Here is an 18,173-nt window from a genome sequence, read left to right as displayed (position 1 = left end):
TGTCCAGACTTCACTGGAAAGTTTTTTTTATACAACTTAGAATGGCAAACAAGCTGACGGCCCACCTGATGGAAAGTGGTAACTGTCGCCTATAGACATGAGCAGTACCATAGTACCATAGCAGTAATAGGTAACATATTACTTTACAAATAATAAAATTCCCAAATAATGACAGGTAAGTAATGGCAGTTGCTTGGTGACAGGAACATGAGTTGGACAGTGGCATCCAAGCACACGACTTCTGTACAGTCTCTAGCAAAATCTGTGAAGAAAACCGTATGATGAATGGGGCTTTAGAATCGATCCCACTATATGCTCACTCGTACGCGCTTGTGAGCTCGCTGGCATTGACTGGACCCATTCAGTTATTGAACATAACAGTTATGTATGTCACATCCGGTGATTTAATTGATTTATTATCTAGATCTAGGTATTTTATTTAGGTATCTAAAATTGACGACGTTTTCTTAGAGAATAAGCAAAGGGTCACCTAAAAGTAGGTGGTTACCATAGTCTGTAAATGTACGTATCTACATAAATGTTACGAGAAAGAGACCCCTTTTTTCAACCGACTTTAAAAAGATGGAGTTCGGTTGTATTTTTTTTATCTTTATTTCTTCATAACTCCGTCAGTTGTAAACCAATTATGGTTTTAGTTAAATACTTTTTACTAAATATACACAGATACACTTTTTTTTATTCAACTTAGAATGGCAAACAAGGTGACGGCCCACCTCATGGAAAGTGGTAACCGTCGCCTATAGACATGAGCAGTACCATACACATAACAGAGTATACTGTTTCGCCCATGATACCCCCATGCGTTGTCATTCCTGAGGACACAGGTGTTATTCCTCTGTACCCAGTAAATTCACGCCATATCCCACCCTTCAAACCGAAACACAGCCATGCAAACACAACTGTTTCGCGGTAGAAACACGAATGGGTAAGATGTACCCAAGCAAAAGTCTTTGTACAAAGTTTCCCTCTGGTAAATTGTGGTAATACTTGTTATTTTAATTTAAAAACTAAGCTACTGAACGGAATTTGGTAAATATGTGTAAGTATATTCTTTCGGATGAGAAAGAAATTTCAAATCATTTTATAACTAACGGAGTTATGAGTAACGAATACAAAACAATATCGAATTGAGGATTCCCCTTTTTGAAGTCGGTTGAAATGAACTTTGAGAATGCTTGACTACCAACCTCGCAAATTTTAGTTTAGTTAGACCGGTTTCAGCGTGTTCGTATCAAGTAAAAATAACTTGAAAAAAAAAAGATTTAAAAAACAAAAACTCAAATTGAAAATGTTTGGAAAAGTTAATGCTTACTGCAACATTGTCTGTTTATACTTCGGTATACGTAGAAACTAAAAATCCACTAGCTTTTACGAGGAGGTAATTTTTTTTACCAGAATTTTTAGGTTTTATACAAAGACTCAAACACACACACCTATAATAATGGCTGGTGTACAATGGCGGTGCATCGATGATGAATGATCGAGAAAATGAAACGATGAAGTCAAAAGTAAGCTAGTTGACAAAAAACAGAGGCGAGTTCACAAGAAATTAACCACGATAATTTCCAAAGAGTACCAATGGAGGTAACTTAAACTTAACGAAATATACCTAATAAATTCTTTTTAGTAAGTAACCTGGACTAGTAAGTGACCAGGTAAGTACTTACCAAGAAATAAACCAGGGAAATTTATACAAATATTTTAATCACGTGCACGAAGGAGATCGGCATCGACTGGGAAGTTTCATCGAAATTTTCTATATTTAGAAAGTCAGGATGTGTGTATTTGCCTCAGGTATTTTGTACCTACCTTATTTACCACGAATATTTGGTGGCTACCTATATTTTGTACATATTCTGCTTTATCTTCATTATAGAAATATCTGCAGATTGGATCAAGTACTTACTCCTATTTAATAACGAAACAGATAGCATTTTTTTATAAACAATATGTGGATAAGTAATCTAAAAATAGCTGACAACGATATTTGGTAGGCCACTTTTCCATAAAAGCCATTTTCGCCACAACCCCATCGATTTCTCAAAGCGCATGTCCCATTTCCCGCCATTTCGGATTCGGCAGTACCGCGCGACTGTACACGCGGGCGGACGTCGCTCGCGACCGTCAATGCACATACAGCCAAATAATTACACAAATAATGAATAAAAAAATATAGTGACACAGAGGAGATTGAATAAAATCTTATTAATTAACATTACAAAAGTATTTATTCTGTTTTCAGTCGCCGGATACTACATACAATTGTGTGGATTCTCTTGTTTTTGGGTGCGTTTTTCTTGTTATTAATCGATATAATTATGTGCGTTAGTCTATGGGGACCATTTATTTATCTTATCACAGATAATGTATTGTTGCTCTATTAATATGTCTTTCTCGTTCCATCATTATCATCCGATAGAACTGACGGATGCTCAGTATCTATATGCATAAAGAATGGTCTCTTGCATAGATGTATCCTATGAACCGTTTTAATCTTGATTGATAGAGGTATATTGGTATATTAATATTTATTTAAAAAAAATATTTATTTATATATTTTTTTTATTAATATTTATGTATTTGTTATAAATTTATATTTAATTAACAAACTTGATGACGAATTTGTGAGTAAAACTGGATTTTTGTTATTTGTTTGTGAGTTGCCGACGAGAATTTAGAATTTTTTTTTTTAATTAGTAACAGAGATAATAAGTACATAGTTTGCCTGCCTTTTGCTTGACGCTGACAAAATCAAAATTGTTCCGAGTTTATTTATTCACGTAATCATTACAATGATACGGGACATAGTTGTGAATGATTAAAAGCATACGACCAACCTGACACTGCGTATCCGAGTTATTTTTAATTATGTCACATTTAGGTATAGCCGTATGGTACCGGCCGTAGGTTTTTTTTTTATTACAACTTAGAATGGCAAACAAGCTGACGGCTCACCTGATGGAAAGTGGTAACCGTCGCCTATAGACATGAGCAGTACCATGGACATAACAGAGTATACTGTTTCGCCCATGATACCTCCCATGCGTTGCCATTCCTGAGCACGCAGGTGTTATTCCTCTGTACCCTGTAAATTCCTCTAGTTTGTAGGTCCTCTAGTCTCCTTTACTAAGAATTCCTGGTATGTCTTTAATATTATAAGAGGATTATTTTATTGGCAAAGAAGTATATAGCCATTTTCTATTTAACAACCCTTCCTGTAGTTCAAAGGACATAGCCATAACTTTGTATATCTATACAGCACTGACTTCTAACGATACCTATCATCATATCGGCCTTTAACTGTCCACTGCTGAACGTAGGCTTATCCAATAAGAAGAGTTTTGCCAGTAGTTGCCACGTTTGGCAAACGGGTTGGAAACAGCAGTTAGGCTTTGGAGATGTTTAAGAAGGTCGCTGCTGCCCATCCCTCAACCTCAATGGTTGAGGGATGGGCAGCAGGGTTTCCTTAGCCGCCTCTTACGATACCTACAGGAAAGGAAGGGGTGGCCCATTTCTTACGGTTGGTACCTACCAGAGCGAGACTTTGTACAAAAGTCGATTGCTTGGGTACCTTTATCCCATTCGTGTTTCTACCATGAAGCAGTTGTGTTTGCATGGTTGTGTTTCGGTTTGAAGGGTGGGATATGGTACGCTGCTGTCTATCCCTCGACCATTAAGGGTACAGAGGAATAACACCTGAGTCCTCAGGAATGGCAACGCATGGGGGGTATTATGGGCGAAACAGTACACTCTGTTATGTCCATGGTACTGCTCATGTCTATAGGCGACGGTTACCACTTTCCATCAGGTGGGCCGTCAGCTTGTTTGCCATACTAAGTTGTATAAAAAAAAATCTAATGATGGAAACCGGTAGGTTTATATCGCTTATAAATAAACATTATTAATACTGCTTACTACCACTTACATAATAATAAACATAATGATCATGGGGTAATTTATGGGAAGCATTCGAGTAATAAATTTTATATGTCAAGGATAAATAGAATGCCGGACTTGGCTCTGTATGGGATGTCATTACTTTTTACGGTGAAAGATTTGGGAGAGGTCACAGCTCACAGCTCAGTATAGAGATCCCAAGGTCGAATTTCAGCTGAACCTCTGTAGTTTCATATCTATGACTAGCTTTAGCCTGCTACTTTATACGTGTGGATTTTAGAAGTAAGAAACTAATGAAATAGAATATTTCTAGTTTTTTTTTTTATATATATAATAACACAGGGGCAAACGAGCATACGGCTCACTTGATGGTAAGTGACTACCGCCGCCCATGATCACCCACAACACCAGCGGCATTGCAGGTGCGCTGCCGGCCTTTTAAAAAGGAATTTGCTCTTTTCTTGAAGGTTACGTTGTCATATTGGTTCGGAAATACTGCATTAAACTTATTATTTATCTTTGTTCATATAAATTGTGCGACTGCTTTGCACTTGTGCCTACCCTCTAAACTAAATTCTATATATATATATATATATATATCACTGGACAAACAGTCTTTACATTCTTCTCCGCAAAACGAGACGTGAATTTTAACACACATACTAATTAAGATACATGCACGCACGCACACACACATTTTTTTTTTGGGTGAAAATGGTATGGTATGCCCCGTCTGCACTAACGGAATACGCTGGCGGAGCACCAGTGAAGGGTGATAGATGAGAATGAAATCAGGCCAGTTAGCCCATCATGATGAATTCATCAGGAATTAACCATGATAGTTTCCAGGGGGAACCGCGAGGAGCTCGACCTGGTTGGGTATATTGCTAGCAATTGGATTCTCAGTCTCCATTACTAACAATCCCTTTCCCCCCGCATCACACACATTTACATACAAACACAAACAAGACCTAACCAAGTACAAACAGAACTAGCACCTTATACCTATCCCCAGTCTTTGTATGTGTATCCCAGTATATTCTGTGGTATCCATGCTTACAAGTGCTAGCGACCTTTTAAAACGGAATATGTTCTTTTCTTTCAAGCTATAATGTCCTATCGGTTCGGAAATACTATTGTATCGAAATAAAACAAACACCACTTTTTAAGTTAGACCTTCAGGAATGCAACTGTGAAATTAACATCTAATTTGGTACACTAGTTTTTGGGTGATGCAGGAACAAACAAATGGACAGACAAAATTTCTAAAAGTTATTGTTGTTGCATTTAAAAGGTCTTATTAAGACTACTTATATTATTTTTTCCTAAATATCTTCCATGTACAGATATCGTTTAGTTATTTATATAATTGTCATTCGCTTGAAACATTAGATATAAGACAATCGACTTTAAACAAAAGTCGATTGCTTGGGCACCTCTGTTCCATTCGTGTTTCAACCGTAAAGCAGTTGTGTTTGCATGGCTGTGTTTCGGTTTGAAGGGTGGGATATGGCGTGAATTTACGAGGTACAGAGGAATAACACCTGAGTCCTCAGGAATGGCAACGCATGGGGGGTATCATGGGCGAAACAGTATACTCTGTTATGTCCACGGTACTGCTCATGTCTATAGGCGACGGTTACCACTTTTCATCGGGTGGACCGTCAGCTTGTTTGCCATTCGACGTTGTATAAAAAAAATACTTTTCATTAAGCTACGATCAATAGGAGCAGAGCAGTGAAGGAAAATGTTGGGAAAACGGGAGAAATTACTCCATTTTTAAGCTTCCGTCGCGTGTGCAGCCTTAATGGCCACTTTTTAAAATGTAAAAATGTCCACCCGTGCGAAGCTGGGACGGGCCGCTAGTTAACAATAAAATTCTATTATAAGTAAGGATTCAGATTTCACATTTACAACATAGATTGTCTATAAATAGACACGGTGAATGATAATACCATATGCAATGCATGCAAACAGCTAGCGAAATAAATATTCCTATAATACAGCCTGAGTTATCAGCGGAATTTCAATCAACTTTCAAGTACGCAGCTGGGGTAATAGAGGTTTATGTAAGCACCGCTTGATTATTCCTTGAGACAGATTAGTTTAATGAATAGTCTGAGTGGAAGGGATTGTTAGTAATGGGGACGTTAGTCCCCGTTGCTATCAATATGTACTTTATATTATTCTCAATTTCGTGTATTATATAGTATATGTCATATATGTGTATGTATGTCATATATAGTATATGTCATATATTTGTTATTTATATATATTTATTCGTTTATATATGTAATTTTAGTATGTATGTATATCAATAATTAGTAGTACCGCATTCGAGTATTCTGACACTTCCCTATGGTTGACTGGGAGAGAATGCTTTTAGCATTAAGTCCGCCATGTACACATATTTGTACTAATGAATAAATAAATAAATATACCCTATCAGGTCGATCTCCTCGCGGTGCAGTGCTGATACTAAATAGCGCCGCCGGCCGCTATTACAATACGACATCACATTAGAAACCTCTAAATTTATCAGTGTTTCTCTACAATATTATGCATGTATTATACATGTAAACCTTTCTCTTGAATCACTCTATCTATTAAGAAAAATCGCTTCAAAATCCGTGGCGTAGTTTTAAAGATTTAAGTATACATAGGGACGGACAGACAGCGATAGAGACTTTGTTTTATACTATGTAGTGACCTGTTATTTATCTGAGAACATTAAAAACATTCTGCAGTTGTACGGTACAGCAATAAAAGTTGTGGAGCGCAATTAAGGTTTTAAGAACACATATACTTTACAGCGTTCATAACGTCATCATCATCATGTGAACCGTAACCTGTCCACTGTTAAACATACGTTTTCTCCATAAAGGGAATGTTGTCAATAGTTGCCAAATTTGGCAAGCGGGTTGGCAGCTGCGGTAAGGCGTTTTATGTTTTAAGAAGAACGCTGTCCCCTATCTCTCGACCATTAAGTATGGCTTACGACGCCCAAAGTAAAGAAATGGGGTGGCCCGTTCTATGCTGGGACCACGCGGGATACATAATATGCTATTGTATAATTTATTTGTTCATTTTACATACTTGGTTAAGGTAGGCAAATGCAGTGTAGTATGATCATCCACTAAATAGAGTGACGATCTCGAGTGCGTTGTAGGGAGTCATTGAATGCAGGTGGCTCAGGACCGTTCCTTATGGCAGTCTATGGGGGAGCCTATGACCACCAGTGGACATTTTATATATATATATATATTCTTTATTGCAGTAAAACATACAGTAACAACAATAAGTTAATAACAATGTTAGCAAAGGCGAACTTATCTCTAAAAGAGATTTCTTCCAGTCAACCTAACGCAGCATAGGAAGTAGTGAGTGGGCAGTAGTAGTGCTAAACAGAAGTTAAAATAAATGTTTACATAAATCATATATATATATATATATATATATATATATATATATATATATATATATATATATATATATATATATATATATATATATATATATATATATATATATATATATATATATATGACCAACCTTGTCGAGCTGCGTACATAAGGCAATGGTGTTCATAGGTTTTGGAACTTAGTAAGTATATATATTCATCAATTTTCGAAATAATATATACCTACTACTAACTGACCCAAACTAGCTGAAGCAAACATTGTTCTGCCATATACATATTTTTTTTTCTGGATAGAGACACCCTAATCCTATCGATGTAAAATATACCTTACAGGGGGGAAAGGGATTGTTAATAATGTAGACTGAGAATCCCATTGCTAGCAATATACCCAACCAGGTCGATCTCCTCGCGGTTCCCCCTGGAAACTATCATGGTTAATTCCTGATGAATTCATCATGATGGGCTAACTGGCCTGTTTTCATTCTCATCTATCACCCTTCACTAGTGCTCCGGCAGCGTATCTCATTAGCGCAGGCGTAGTTACCGTTACCATACCATTTTCACCCATAAAATAAAATATATACTTCACAATCTATGCTCATATTTACCAAATATACATAAAAAAATTCATATAAATTGGTCGAGCCGTATCGGAGGATTGCGACTACAAACACGACACGAGATTTTTTTTTAATATTAGATAAAACATAGTACATTTGTATTGGATTATTTAATAATGCTTCCACCACTGTGTCTTGGCATCGCCTCAAAAGCGATCGACAACACTATGAGAGACACTTGATCTTTCGATAACAAAACATTTTTCTTTATTGACACTGCGAATGTTAAATGAGCCAAGTTTTCTATTTTATATTAGTACAATTTATTTCGTTTACGTCGACTAAAGGATTTTTATTTATTTTATTTATTTATTCTTATTATATATATATATATATATATATATATATATATATATATATATATATATATATATATATATATATATATATATATATATATATATATATATATATATATATATATATATATATATATATATATATATCCACTTTAAATATTAGTCGTCAGTGATTTTATATTTTGTACAAAGAAAAAGCTGATTCCCTATTAAGTATCTCGGGGTAAGATCGGAGCGAGGATCTTCCCTCGGGATCGTCGCTACAGTAGCCTCGAAACGTCACTTGCCAAGGTCACCTGTAATTGTCTACGAGACATTGTAAAGGGATTTCTTTCGGCTTCCCTTTATTAGCATCCAGTAGTGGTTTAATATTTATATATTTACTAGTTGACTCGGCAAATTTCTTTCGTCCCTACCGCCATCTACCGTCAATATTTTACCTGGATAAAAGTTACTCTGTATTTATATTTATTTTGTCATATTTACTATACTAACTATTGTGGGGGAAAGGGAGAAATGGGGGGCATAAAAATCTGTAATTGTACAATATTTCTTTACCACAATTAATTTTTAATTTACAATAGTTCGATTTATCTATACAGCCTATTGAATTTATATAATTAAAAAAATAATATATTTATGATGTAATTATTTTTACCCTGAAATAATCTCCGGTACTACTGATCCGATTTTGAGAATTCTTTCATTGTCAGTAAAGTACATTATCTGTGAATACCATAAACATATATTTATTATTTTAAATATTATTTTATTAAAAAAAATCTTATTTTTAATGAGATGCACAGATTTACATATTATATATATTTATATAAATTATACATATAACTAACAAATTAACTTAAACAACAAAATAAATTCGTGCAGTGCCTGAACGGTTTCAAATAAAGAAATGTAATTTATAGCAAAAATATTCTTTACTTTTAGCTTTATGAATAAGTCTGCGACACTATATATCTAAGTTTAATATCTTAGCCAAAAAAGATGGTTTTTATGTTAAAAGTTAAATAAATTTTACAAGCCGTTCAATTTAAAATCTTAGAGAATATTATTTATTTATTTATTTATGCATTAGTATTACTTGAACATGCCCACAGGGCGGACTTAATGCCTGTTGACATTCTCTACCAGTCAACCGTTACGATAAACAGTGAGAGAAAGCGGCGGTGCATAGATTTAAAAAAAAATGTAAATTAAATAAATATTTGGAAAGATAACAATTTATGTATTATTATTATTATTATTTTATATATTTTTATCATTCTATACAGATATTTATGTATTTTGAATGTCTGTATATAAGTTAATATATATTAAGGTAAGCATAATTTCTTAGTGGAAGCATCCCAACCATATTTATTTATTTATTCATTAGTACAAATATGTGTACATGGCGGACATAATGCTTAAAGCATTCTCTCTCAGTCAATCATAGGGAAGTGTCAGAATACTCGAATGCGGTACTACTAATTATTGATATACATGCATACTAAAATTACATATATAAACGAATAAATATATATAAACAACAAATATACTTACACATATATGACATATACTATAATATACACGAAATTGATAATAATATAAAGTACTTATTAATGCAGTACTTTCACGCACGCCAAAATACCAGCATTACTAAAATGTGTTCTACAGTTCAAAAGTAAGACAAACAAATATTGCACCCGTGCGAAGCCGGGGCGGGTCGCTAGTATATCATATTTATAGACCTCTGAAGACATCAACCCTTGTGTAACTACAGGATTAATGATGTAATGCAACCTCCAAACCATTGAACTCGAGTATTGGAAGATATCCAAAAGAAATGGAGCACAAGGGCGCCCCCTGTCGTATCGCGGTATGATAAACCCGTGACCTTAGCGTTGGTAACATTGCCAGCGTTTATGTCCAAACTAATTCACTTATTGTTCCCAGTTTTATGACTAGTCTGAAACCTAGTTTTCCGCTTGATAAACATTATTCATGATAAGGAACCTGTCAGAATTATGAAGATAATTAGACAGTATGCTCTGTTATGTCCATGGTACTGCTCATGTCTATAGGCGACGGTTACCACTTTCCATCAGGTGGGCCGTCAGCTTGTTCGCCATTCTAAGTCGTATAAAAAAAAAGATAACCGATTAGTTCAGTATATTAACTCAGTAAAATTAATCGTATTTGGGAGATCAAGCTTACCATATGTATGTAGAAGTAATGAAGTACCTTAAATTCTTAGATTATATAGACAGAGCCTCGACTCTCAAAAACGGGTCAACTTTTGTCAGCTAACTGCCAAATTAACTGATTCGTTTTTTTATCAGTGTTTTCCTGAGTTAACAGTTATCTTTTACAACTTAAGTAAGCTTATGTTGGAGTTAAGATTTCTAGCTTATAATACTTATTATACGAATTAATATCAAAAAAACGTCACGACGAGCGTCATTTCGAAATCTAGTCTTTTTCAACTGTCACGTGATAGTATTTTATAACGACTGGTTCATAGTACGATGAACTATATACCAGAACTAGGAGATTGCTTTAATAAAACTCGAAAAAGTAACCAAGGAATAATTGACCTGGTGGTCTACCATGAAATGAAATTCCGAAATTTCGCGCTCAATTTCGTGTTTTTGTTCGTACCGAAATCGACTTAGTAAATGGAGCTTAACATTTCGTTTATCATAAATCCTATCCTAATCGTCCAGAGGAACGATATTTAAACATTTTTAATAATTTTAAACGGCATGTATTATGTAATTTTAACATTAAATTTCTGTTTCGTTTGTCCCCGAAATTTCCGAAGAGATCATAACACAGTTTGCTGATGTCCAACACATAATAAATCTATTAATTTTGAATGTTTCGATTTCTTATTAATTTCAATAAAGTATTTCTGTGACAATCAACAAAATTTGGTTATATTTTCGTTACTGAATAAGATTATGATAAACTAGTCAGTGATATTCGGTCGCCTCTACCTAGTTCCCTGCCGGTGAAACATGTGCCTTACATCTAGCTATAGAAAAATATATCGAACAAATGTTGATCAGCGTAATGGACTTATTTTATGAGTATTTTATTACTTTCGCCTAAAATGTGTAGAATTATTAGAATTTTTAATGGGGTTAGCAATGATGGCTATCTAATTGTGTATGTGTGTATGTATATGTATTTGTATATGTGTTAGTAACAAAATTTTTCATCGTGCCTCCCACCAAATTGTTTATAATTACTCCTCTCCATCCAAAGGTTGCCTGGAAGAGATCGCTCTTAGCGATAAGGTCGCCCATTGTTTTCTCACTGTGATCATTTCTTGTAATTGTTTGTATCTATAATAAGTTTACTATTGTAATCTTTTGGAGGAAACAATAAAGAGTATCTATCTAATTATATATATTTATTGGGTATACTGTCACGTTAGTTTGGTAATATTTTTGAAGTAATTACGTATCTTGAAGCAAGTTATGCTCACTTTAATGTCTAGATTGGTGGCGGCGTGGTGGGCTGGGTTTCTACTTTTCTCTACTTTTTACTTCTTTTTCTTTCTACTGGGCTTCCTATGATATGGTTGAACACAACGATGGCTGAATCATTCGTCATACTCGTGAACGATGGATTATAGCGTTGTAGCTTTTCCTTTCTTTTATGAATACGAAGTTTGTGATAGTCATCTTATCCGGTCATATGATTTTTTGTTGTATATTTAATTCTTATTTGAAAAAAAAGGTAATAGCTGTGTTTCTTGCCCGTTCTTCTCAGCTGAAATTGCATTTCGAACTGGGCGGTAAATTAATAAAAAAATTACTATTAAAAAATGCTCACACATTTAAAAAATGCCCATTTCTCAAGAGCCGAGGTTTTCCTTGGAGAATACAGTATGGGTTTCTTCAAAAAGGTATACTAAGGTTTCTTAAGGGTCGGCAACGCGCACGTGACGCCCCTAGTGTTGCAGGCGACCATAGTCTATAGGCTATAGCTGACGGTCCACCTGATGGAAAGTGGTAACCGTCGCCTATACACATAAGTAGTACCATGGACATAACAGAGTATACTGTTTCGCCCATGATACCCCCCATGCGTTGCCATTCCTGAGGACTCAGGTGTTATTCCTCTGTACCCTGTAAATTCACGCCATATCCCACCCTTCAAAACGAAACACAGCCATGCAAACACAAATGCTTCACGGTAGAAACACAAATGGGTACCCAAGCAATCGACTTTTGTACAAAGTCTCCCTCTGGTAAAGTCTCTGTATGCATGTTCTAGCATCACGCAAAAGCTACTGTACTAAATTGAAGGCAGCTACCACAGTTGTATTCTTGAAGATGTAACTTTAAAATTGATGTATGTTTTATTATAATACGTCATCTAATAGTCTATTTCATTGGTTTTCTTCTAAAATCTATGCGGTCGAAGAAATTAATTTCGTGACATGCAGACATCCGAACATTTAACTTTCTGTTTGTTTTAGCACCTGTACATCCAATCATCTTCATACTCATATAGAGAAGTAAAGTGAGCGTCAGCGGTACAGAAAATGTTTCTGAATGCGCCATCTACCGGCTGTGAAGCGAAACGCCCATTCTTATGTCATGGTGGAAGATGTTAGTGAGCAACATGGCAGAGAAGGTCAGCTGATTAGAGAGTCGCGCGCGCAGGCCTCAGAGCAAGCGGCGGATCAAGCACATCATGGTAAATAGTTTTTTTTTATGTAACTTATAATGGAAAACAAGCTGACGGCCCATATGATGGAGTGGTCCATCATCTATAGACATGGACGTAACGGAGTATATTGTGTCACCCACGATACGCTCATACGTTACCATTCCTAAGGATTAAAGTCTTAGTAACCTTGTAATTCCATTGCCATATTGCACCCTTCAAACCAAAACACAGCCATGCAAACACAACTGCTTCACGGCAAAAACGAATGGGAATGGCAAAGCGTGAGTCACAATATATTCTGTGATTTGCATGGTGCTGCTCATGTCTATACGCGATGGTGACACTTTATCAGGCGGGCCGTCAGCTCATTTGCTCTTCCATATAGCATGAAAACCTTCAAGTTCTTAAAGATTACTTTACTATATTTGACATCAGCAGGTGTTCGGTGAGTGGGCTCAGGTGGAAGTGGTCGAGTTGGTAAACGATGGGTCCGGACTCGCATTTGGGATCGTTGGTGGCCGTTCCTCAGGCGTCGTGGTCAAAAGCGTGCTACCTGGTGGCGTCGCAGACAGGGTAAGTGTAATATTTGCTGTAGCTACTTCTTGTACGATTCAAGATTCCTCTAGTGTCATGAATTTCTCAGCCACCTTTGTTTCAAAGACCTTAGCGTCGGAGAGCATAGTGCGTAAAAATTATATTATTTAACAAGAAAGAGAAGTAGATGGATCCAATTCCTAAAACACCCAATGTTCTTATGCTGTTAGCCAAATTAGCATTGTAACCCGGGGGTAGCCATCCCTTGTTGGTGAATTTGGGCAAAGAGGCTCGCCCCAAGGTCCCCACCTTAGCTTTCCTGGGAGGGCTAAGGAGTTCGTTGTAATAGTAGTTCGAAGACCTTTGACATGACATGGCATTACGTGAAGCATGCAGCAAGTGACGAACTTTTTTTAAAATGATCCAAATAGCGTTTACCTCAGCCGCAAACATAATTTTAAAAAGACCTTTTCAAGTATTTTTTAAGATCTCCATGCTCTTAGGAAATATTTAGGTTCTTTACCACAGCTTGTCGTTTGCTGAAAATCAATAACAACAACGTGCTTACAACGGAAATGAAGAAAAGACCAATTTTTATATAAAAGACATAACGTCGTAGTCTTCAGAAATGGTATCGCGAGAGGTGTTCCTTATATTGATAGCCGATTACAATATCTGTCTATCAGGTGGACCATTAGTAATACTGCTATTTCTCGTAGTTTTACCAGAACGAAATTTTGTATATACTTATCCACATTGGTATCTTTGTCTCATCTATTAATTATGCTGTCAAATGACTGTGTGTTTGATGAATCCTGGTTTGGGTGATGAGATATACTGGTAAGATTACTGGGTATCTACTGTGACCCAAGATTTTTATATCACAAGGATCAAATATCATTCCGGTACCGCAAACATTCGCGGGGTTGTTATACCGCGTACCATCAGACGGATCTTGCTGTGTAAAAAAAAAATAATCTATCCTCATAATAAAATGACGTGGGGTTTATTTCGAGTACGTGCCAATGTAGAATGTAAATTTTAATTTAATTATTCCGCACAACCGTGTCCAATTAACGAATGATCAACCGGCACTGTGCGCGTGACAGATATAAATAATCCTGCTCTATTTACAATTCGCAGAATGTAATCGATTGTGCGGAATTCTTTGCCTACTGCTGGGAATGATAGGCAAGATGATAACCCAATCGATGGAATGTGGTTATCGTTGAGTGGTATCTTCCTTATGGGTTGCCATTCTCAATTTGTCAAATTAATCGATAAATCATTTCTTCCCCGTTCGATTGTTCAAATGTTTGGGGTGCTGTGTGGTTCCGGTATAGAATAGGCCATCCCTTCTTTTCCTTTGGATCTTATAAAAGGCGACTAAGGAAGCTTAATTTAATGGTCGACGGATGGGCAGCAGCGTCTTTCTTGAAACATCACCAAAAATTAAACTGCGGTTGCCAACCCAGCTGCCAGGCGTGGTAACTACTGGCAAAATCTCCCAATGCTAAACTGTCATAAGGAACTGTTACGGGGTGGGTCAGAAGAGACTTTTTAAAAAGATTTTTTTTTAATTAACACGAGTCTTTATTATAAAAATTAGTAAAGCGTCTTGTTCGTCTGAGGTTCAAATCCGGTCTGAATTAAAATATATCGAAAAATCGCTGGAAATGCATGGTATGACGCATACATTATTGTTAACCGTTGACTGTTTCGAAAATGCAGTTAAGCATTTTTATATTCGTATGTTGTACATAACCACGGCTATATAACAGTACCATCATTGTCATATCAACGGTTAACTATCCACTGTTGAATAGAGGCCTCCTCCAAAAAGGGGGGTTTGCTAGTAGTTGCTACTTTTGGGAGGCGGATTGGCAACCGCAGTTAGGCTTCGACGATGTTTTAAGAGGGACACTGCTGCCCATCCGTCAACCATTAAATTAAGCTCCTCTAGTCGCTTTTTATGAGACCGAAGGGAAAGAATGGGCTGGTTCTCACAACTGGTAATATATAAGGGGTACCGTGACCGACATAGATAGATAGATAGATAAACACTTTATTTGTATCATTCTACACACGTAGATTAACAACTGAATTTATACAAAAAATCTACATAATTATAAAAAATAAAACAAAAGATAAAATACAAAAAAATATTTTCGCCACGTGTGTCGCAGTGACCCAAATAGGCTACAGCTCAGTGATAGTTTTGCTTAAAAGCAAAGCACTGATTTTCAAGCTGCAACCTGAAGTTAGGCTACATGGACGCGTGCAACGAACCCAGAGTGTAACCCTGTATGATCAAATTAATATACAAATATAAAATTGTATAAATCAGAGGTAGCCGACTTAACTAGACCCAAGATCTACTGTTTACTGATGAAACCCTGTACGAAATACCAATTATATACTTCTTGAAATCACAAATGAAACAACATAGTTCAGTACACAATTATGTAGTATTGTAGTATTGTTTATTTTATTATGAGGGAAAACATAAAACTGAAAGTTATTCTTAGTAACTACTTATTTATATTAGTGTGAGCATTGCGTCTAAGAATCTTCCGCTAGATTAGCAAAGTATTATATTTTTCCCATGTCACGATCGACTGGATTAATGGTCGCGATCGACCTAGTGTCCTGTGTGTGTAACCTATGACTTTATATCAGATGGTATCGGCTTGTTTGTCATTCCATATTGAATAAAAACAATATCTACTTTTATTCTTACTTAACTTTTGTCCAGAATAAAGATGGTTTTTTATTCGACTTCAGAGAGAAGGAGAACCACCAGAGGGAGACTTTGTACAAAAGTCGATTGCTTGGCTACCTCTGTCCCATTCGTGTTTCAACCGTGAAGCAGTTGTGTTTGCATAGCTGTATTTCGGTTTGAAGGGTGGGATATGGCGTGAATTTACTGGGTACAGAGGAATAACACCTGAGTTACCGTTACCGGCGACGGTTACCACTTTCCATCAGGTGGGCCGTCAGCTCGTTTGCCATTCTAAGTTGTATAAAAAAAAGAAGGATTGTATTTTTTTGTGTACTAATTCGTTAATTCTGACAATTCTTTTTGCAATAATTTGTTGTTAAATGTTTATTCAAATAGGCTTTTTGGAATAATAACTATTTAAATTGTCTATTTCTTTTTTCTCTAGGTTCAGATCTTTTCCTCATAGAAAAGTCTGCGAGAAACTCGTCATTAATTGTCGAGTTACAGACAGAACATTAAAGACGAAAGTGACGTTATCCTGAGAATAAAGCACTGTAAAATGAGCACTTCAAACGAATTTCTAAACTTTGTAAAATTATTTGAAAAGAGTAATTACGTTACTTTTCTATATTACTTTCGTGTTTAATGCAGTTTAAACTCGTAAACTTTTGTGATTATTGTTACGCTTGAAAATTCAAAACATGGCTGTTTTTAGCCATTATATCTACTATCAGATTTAAGCTCACTGCTAGATTTATTGCATTGGAGTTGAGATAGATAAGATGATAGAATTTCAGATTGGATAACGATCGGAAACTACGGTAGTTATTGAATTACTTGAATCAGATATGTGACGCTTGCTTTCATCTAATTTACATTTAACATAACTTGGGGCTTACTAGTGGAGTTTTAGATCCACTTCCGAATTAATATTAGAGGTTCGAAATTTTATATCAATTTTTGGTCTTTTAACATGGTGATAATCCAGTTAAATTATTATAGTTTACTCAAATGACCGCGTTAATTCCTTTATGTTGTAAATCACAAACTACGCAATGCAAGTTTTAAAGTTACGTTTAGATTCTGATGAAATTGTTAAAATGGTATTAGTGACTTAGATTTCTCCTCGTAGATTGCCGGGATTGGTCTGGTCATATATATTTCTTTACTAGCAATTTTCCTATTTCCAATCGCTGTGTCTGTCCCGGCATAGACTAGGTCACCCTTTCCTTTCCCGTTGTGTCGTAGGAGGCGACTAAGGGAGGCCGAGGCATGGGAAGCAGCGTCCCTCTTAAAACATCGCTAAAAGCCAAACTGCGGTTACCAACTCGCCTGCCAAGCGTGGCAACTACTGGCGAAACTCCCCTTATGGGGAAGGCTTATATCCAGCAGTAGATAGTTATTGGATGAAATAATAATAAAAAATCCTCCCATACTTGGCACAGGTAGATTGATAAATTTAAAAAGGCAAATTTTAATACATGATCATACATTAATGTAATTTTCGTAGGGATCTTGATTTTTTTGAAAGTAATATATATTTTATGTTACTGGCTGATATTATTAGTATTGAATTTTTGAAATGGTTTATAAATACTTTTGGGTATATCAGTTATAAACAAAAAATGAAATCTTACCACTTTATAATATTTGTATTGAGTAGTATACGAAACAGGTTACGATAATTATTAACGATGGTATTTATATTTGGGGAAGGAGTGATCTCGCTTTCTTTGTACATTAGGGTACTCTTGGTCTTTGGCACGCCTTATGAGAGTAGCATTTTTACCTAAGCCAAACTTGATTTAGGAACAAGGAAACAGTTGAATCTTGTAGTGAAGGATGTATGAAATAGGAACAGATGGCGCTACATGATCAGGAAAAATGATCCCGAGTAACGTGAAAAGCGAGGTAGAAGAAGTCTATGTTAGATATTCGAATTTGGAGCGTCGTCCGATTGTCTTGTTACTTTTAAG

General features: G+C 35.9%; 1 protein-coding gene across 11 annotated transcripts in view; it reads left to right on the top strand.

Annotated features, from left to right (window-relative positions):
- LOC113513909 (inaD-like protein) overlaps positions 1-18,173 on the top strand; it is a 332,239-nt gene that overhangs the window by 235,726 nt on the left and 78,340 nt on the right. For 2 of the 11 annotated variants that reach the window (XM_052898434.1, XM_052898432.1), the window contains exons 1-3: positions 2,113-2,307; positions 12,748-12,968; positions 13,377-13,514. The exons of 8 other annotated variants lie outside the window; for them this stretch is intronic. In XM_052898434.1, the coding sequence (XP_052754394.1) occupies positions 12,966-12,968; positions 13,377-13,514 (141 nt within the window). In that variant the 5' untranslated portion in view covers positions 2,113-2,307; positions 12,748-12,965. Of the gene's footprint in view, positions 1-2,112; positions 2,308-12,747; positions 12,969-13,376; positions 13,515-18,173 lie in introns of those variants that run through there. One more of the 11 variants, XM_052898433.1, reaches the window with a different exon arrangement.

Source organism: Galleria mellonella, unplaced genomic scaffold, assembly GCF_026898425.1.
Source record: "Galleria mellonella isolate WM207_F2 unplaced genomic scaffold, CSIRO_AGI_GalMel_v1 utg425, whole genome shotgun sequence".
NCBI classification, from domain to species: Eukaryota; Metazoa; Arthropoda; class Insecta; order Lepidoptera; family Pyralidae; genus Galleria; species Galleria mellonella.
This window is presented reverse-complemented; position numbering and strand designations above follow the sequence as displayed.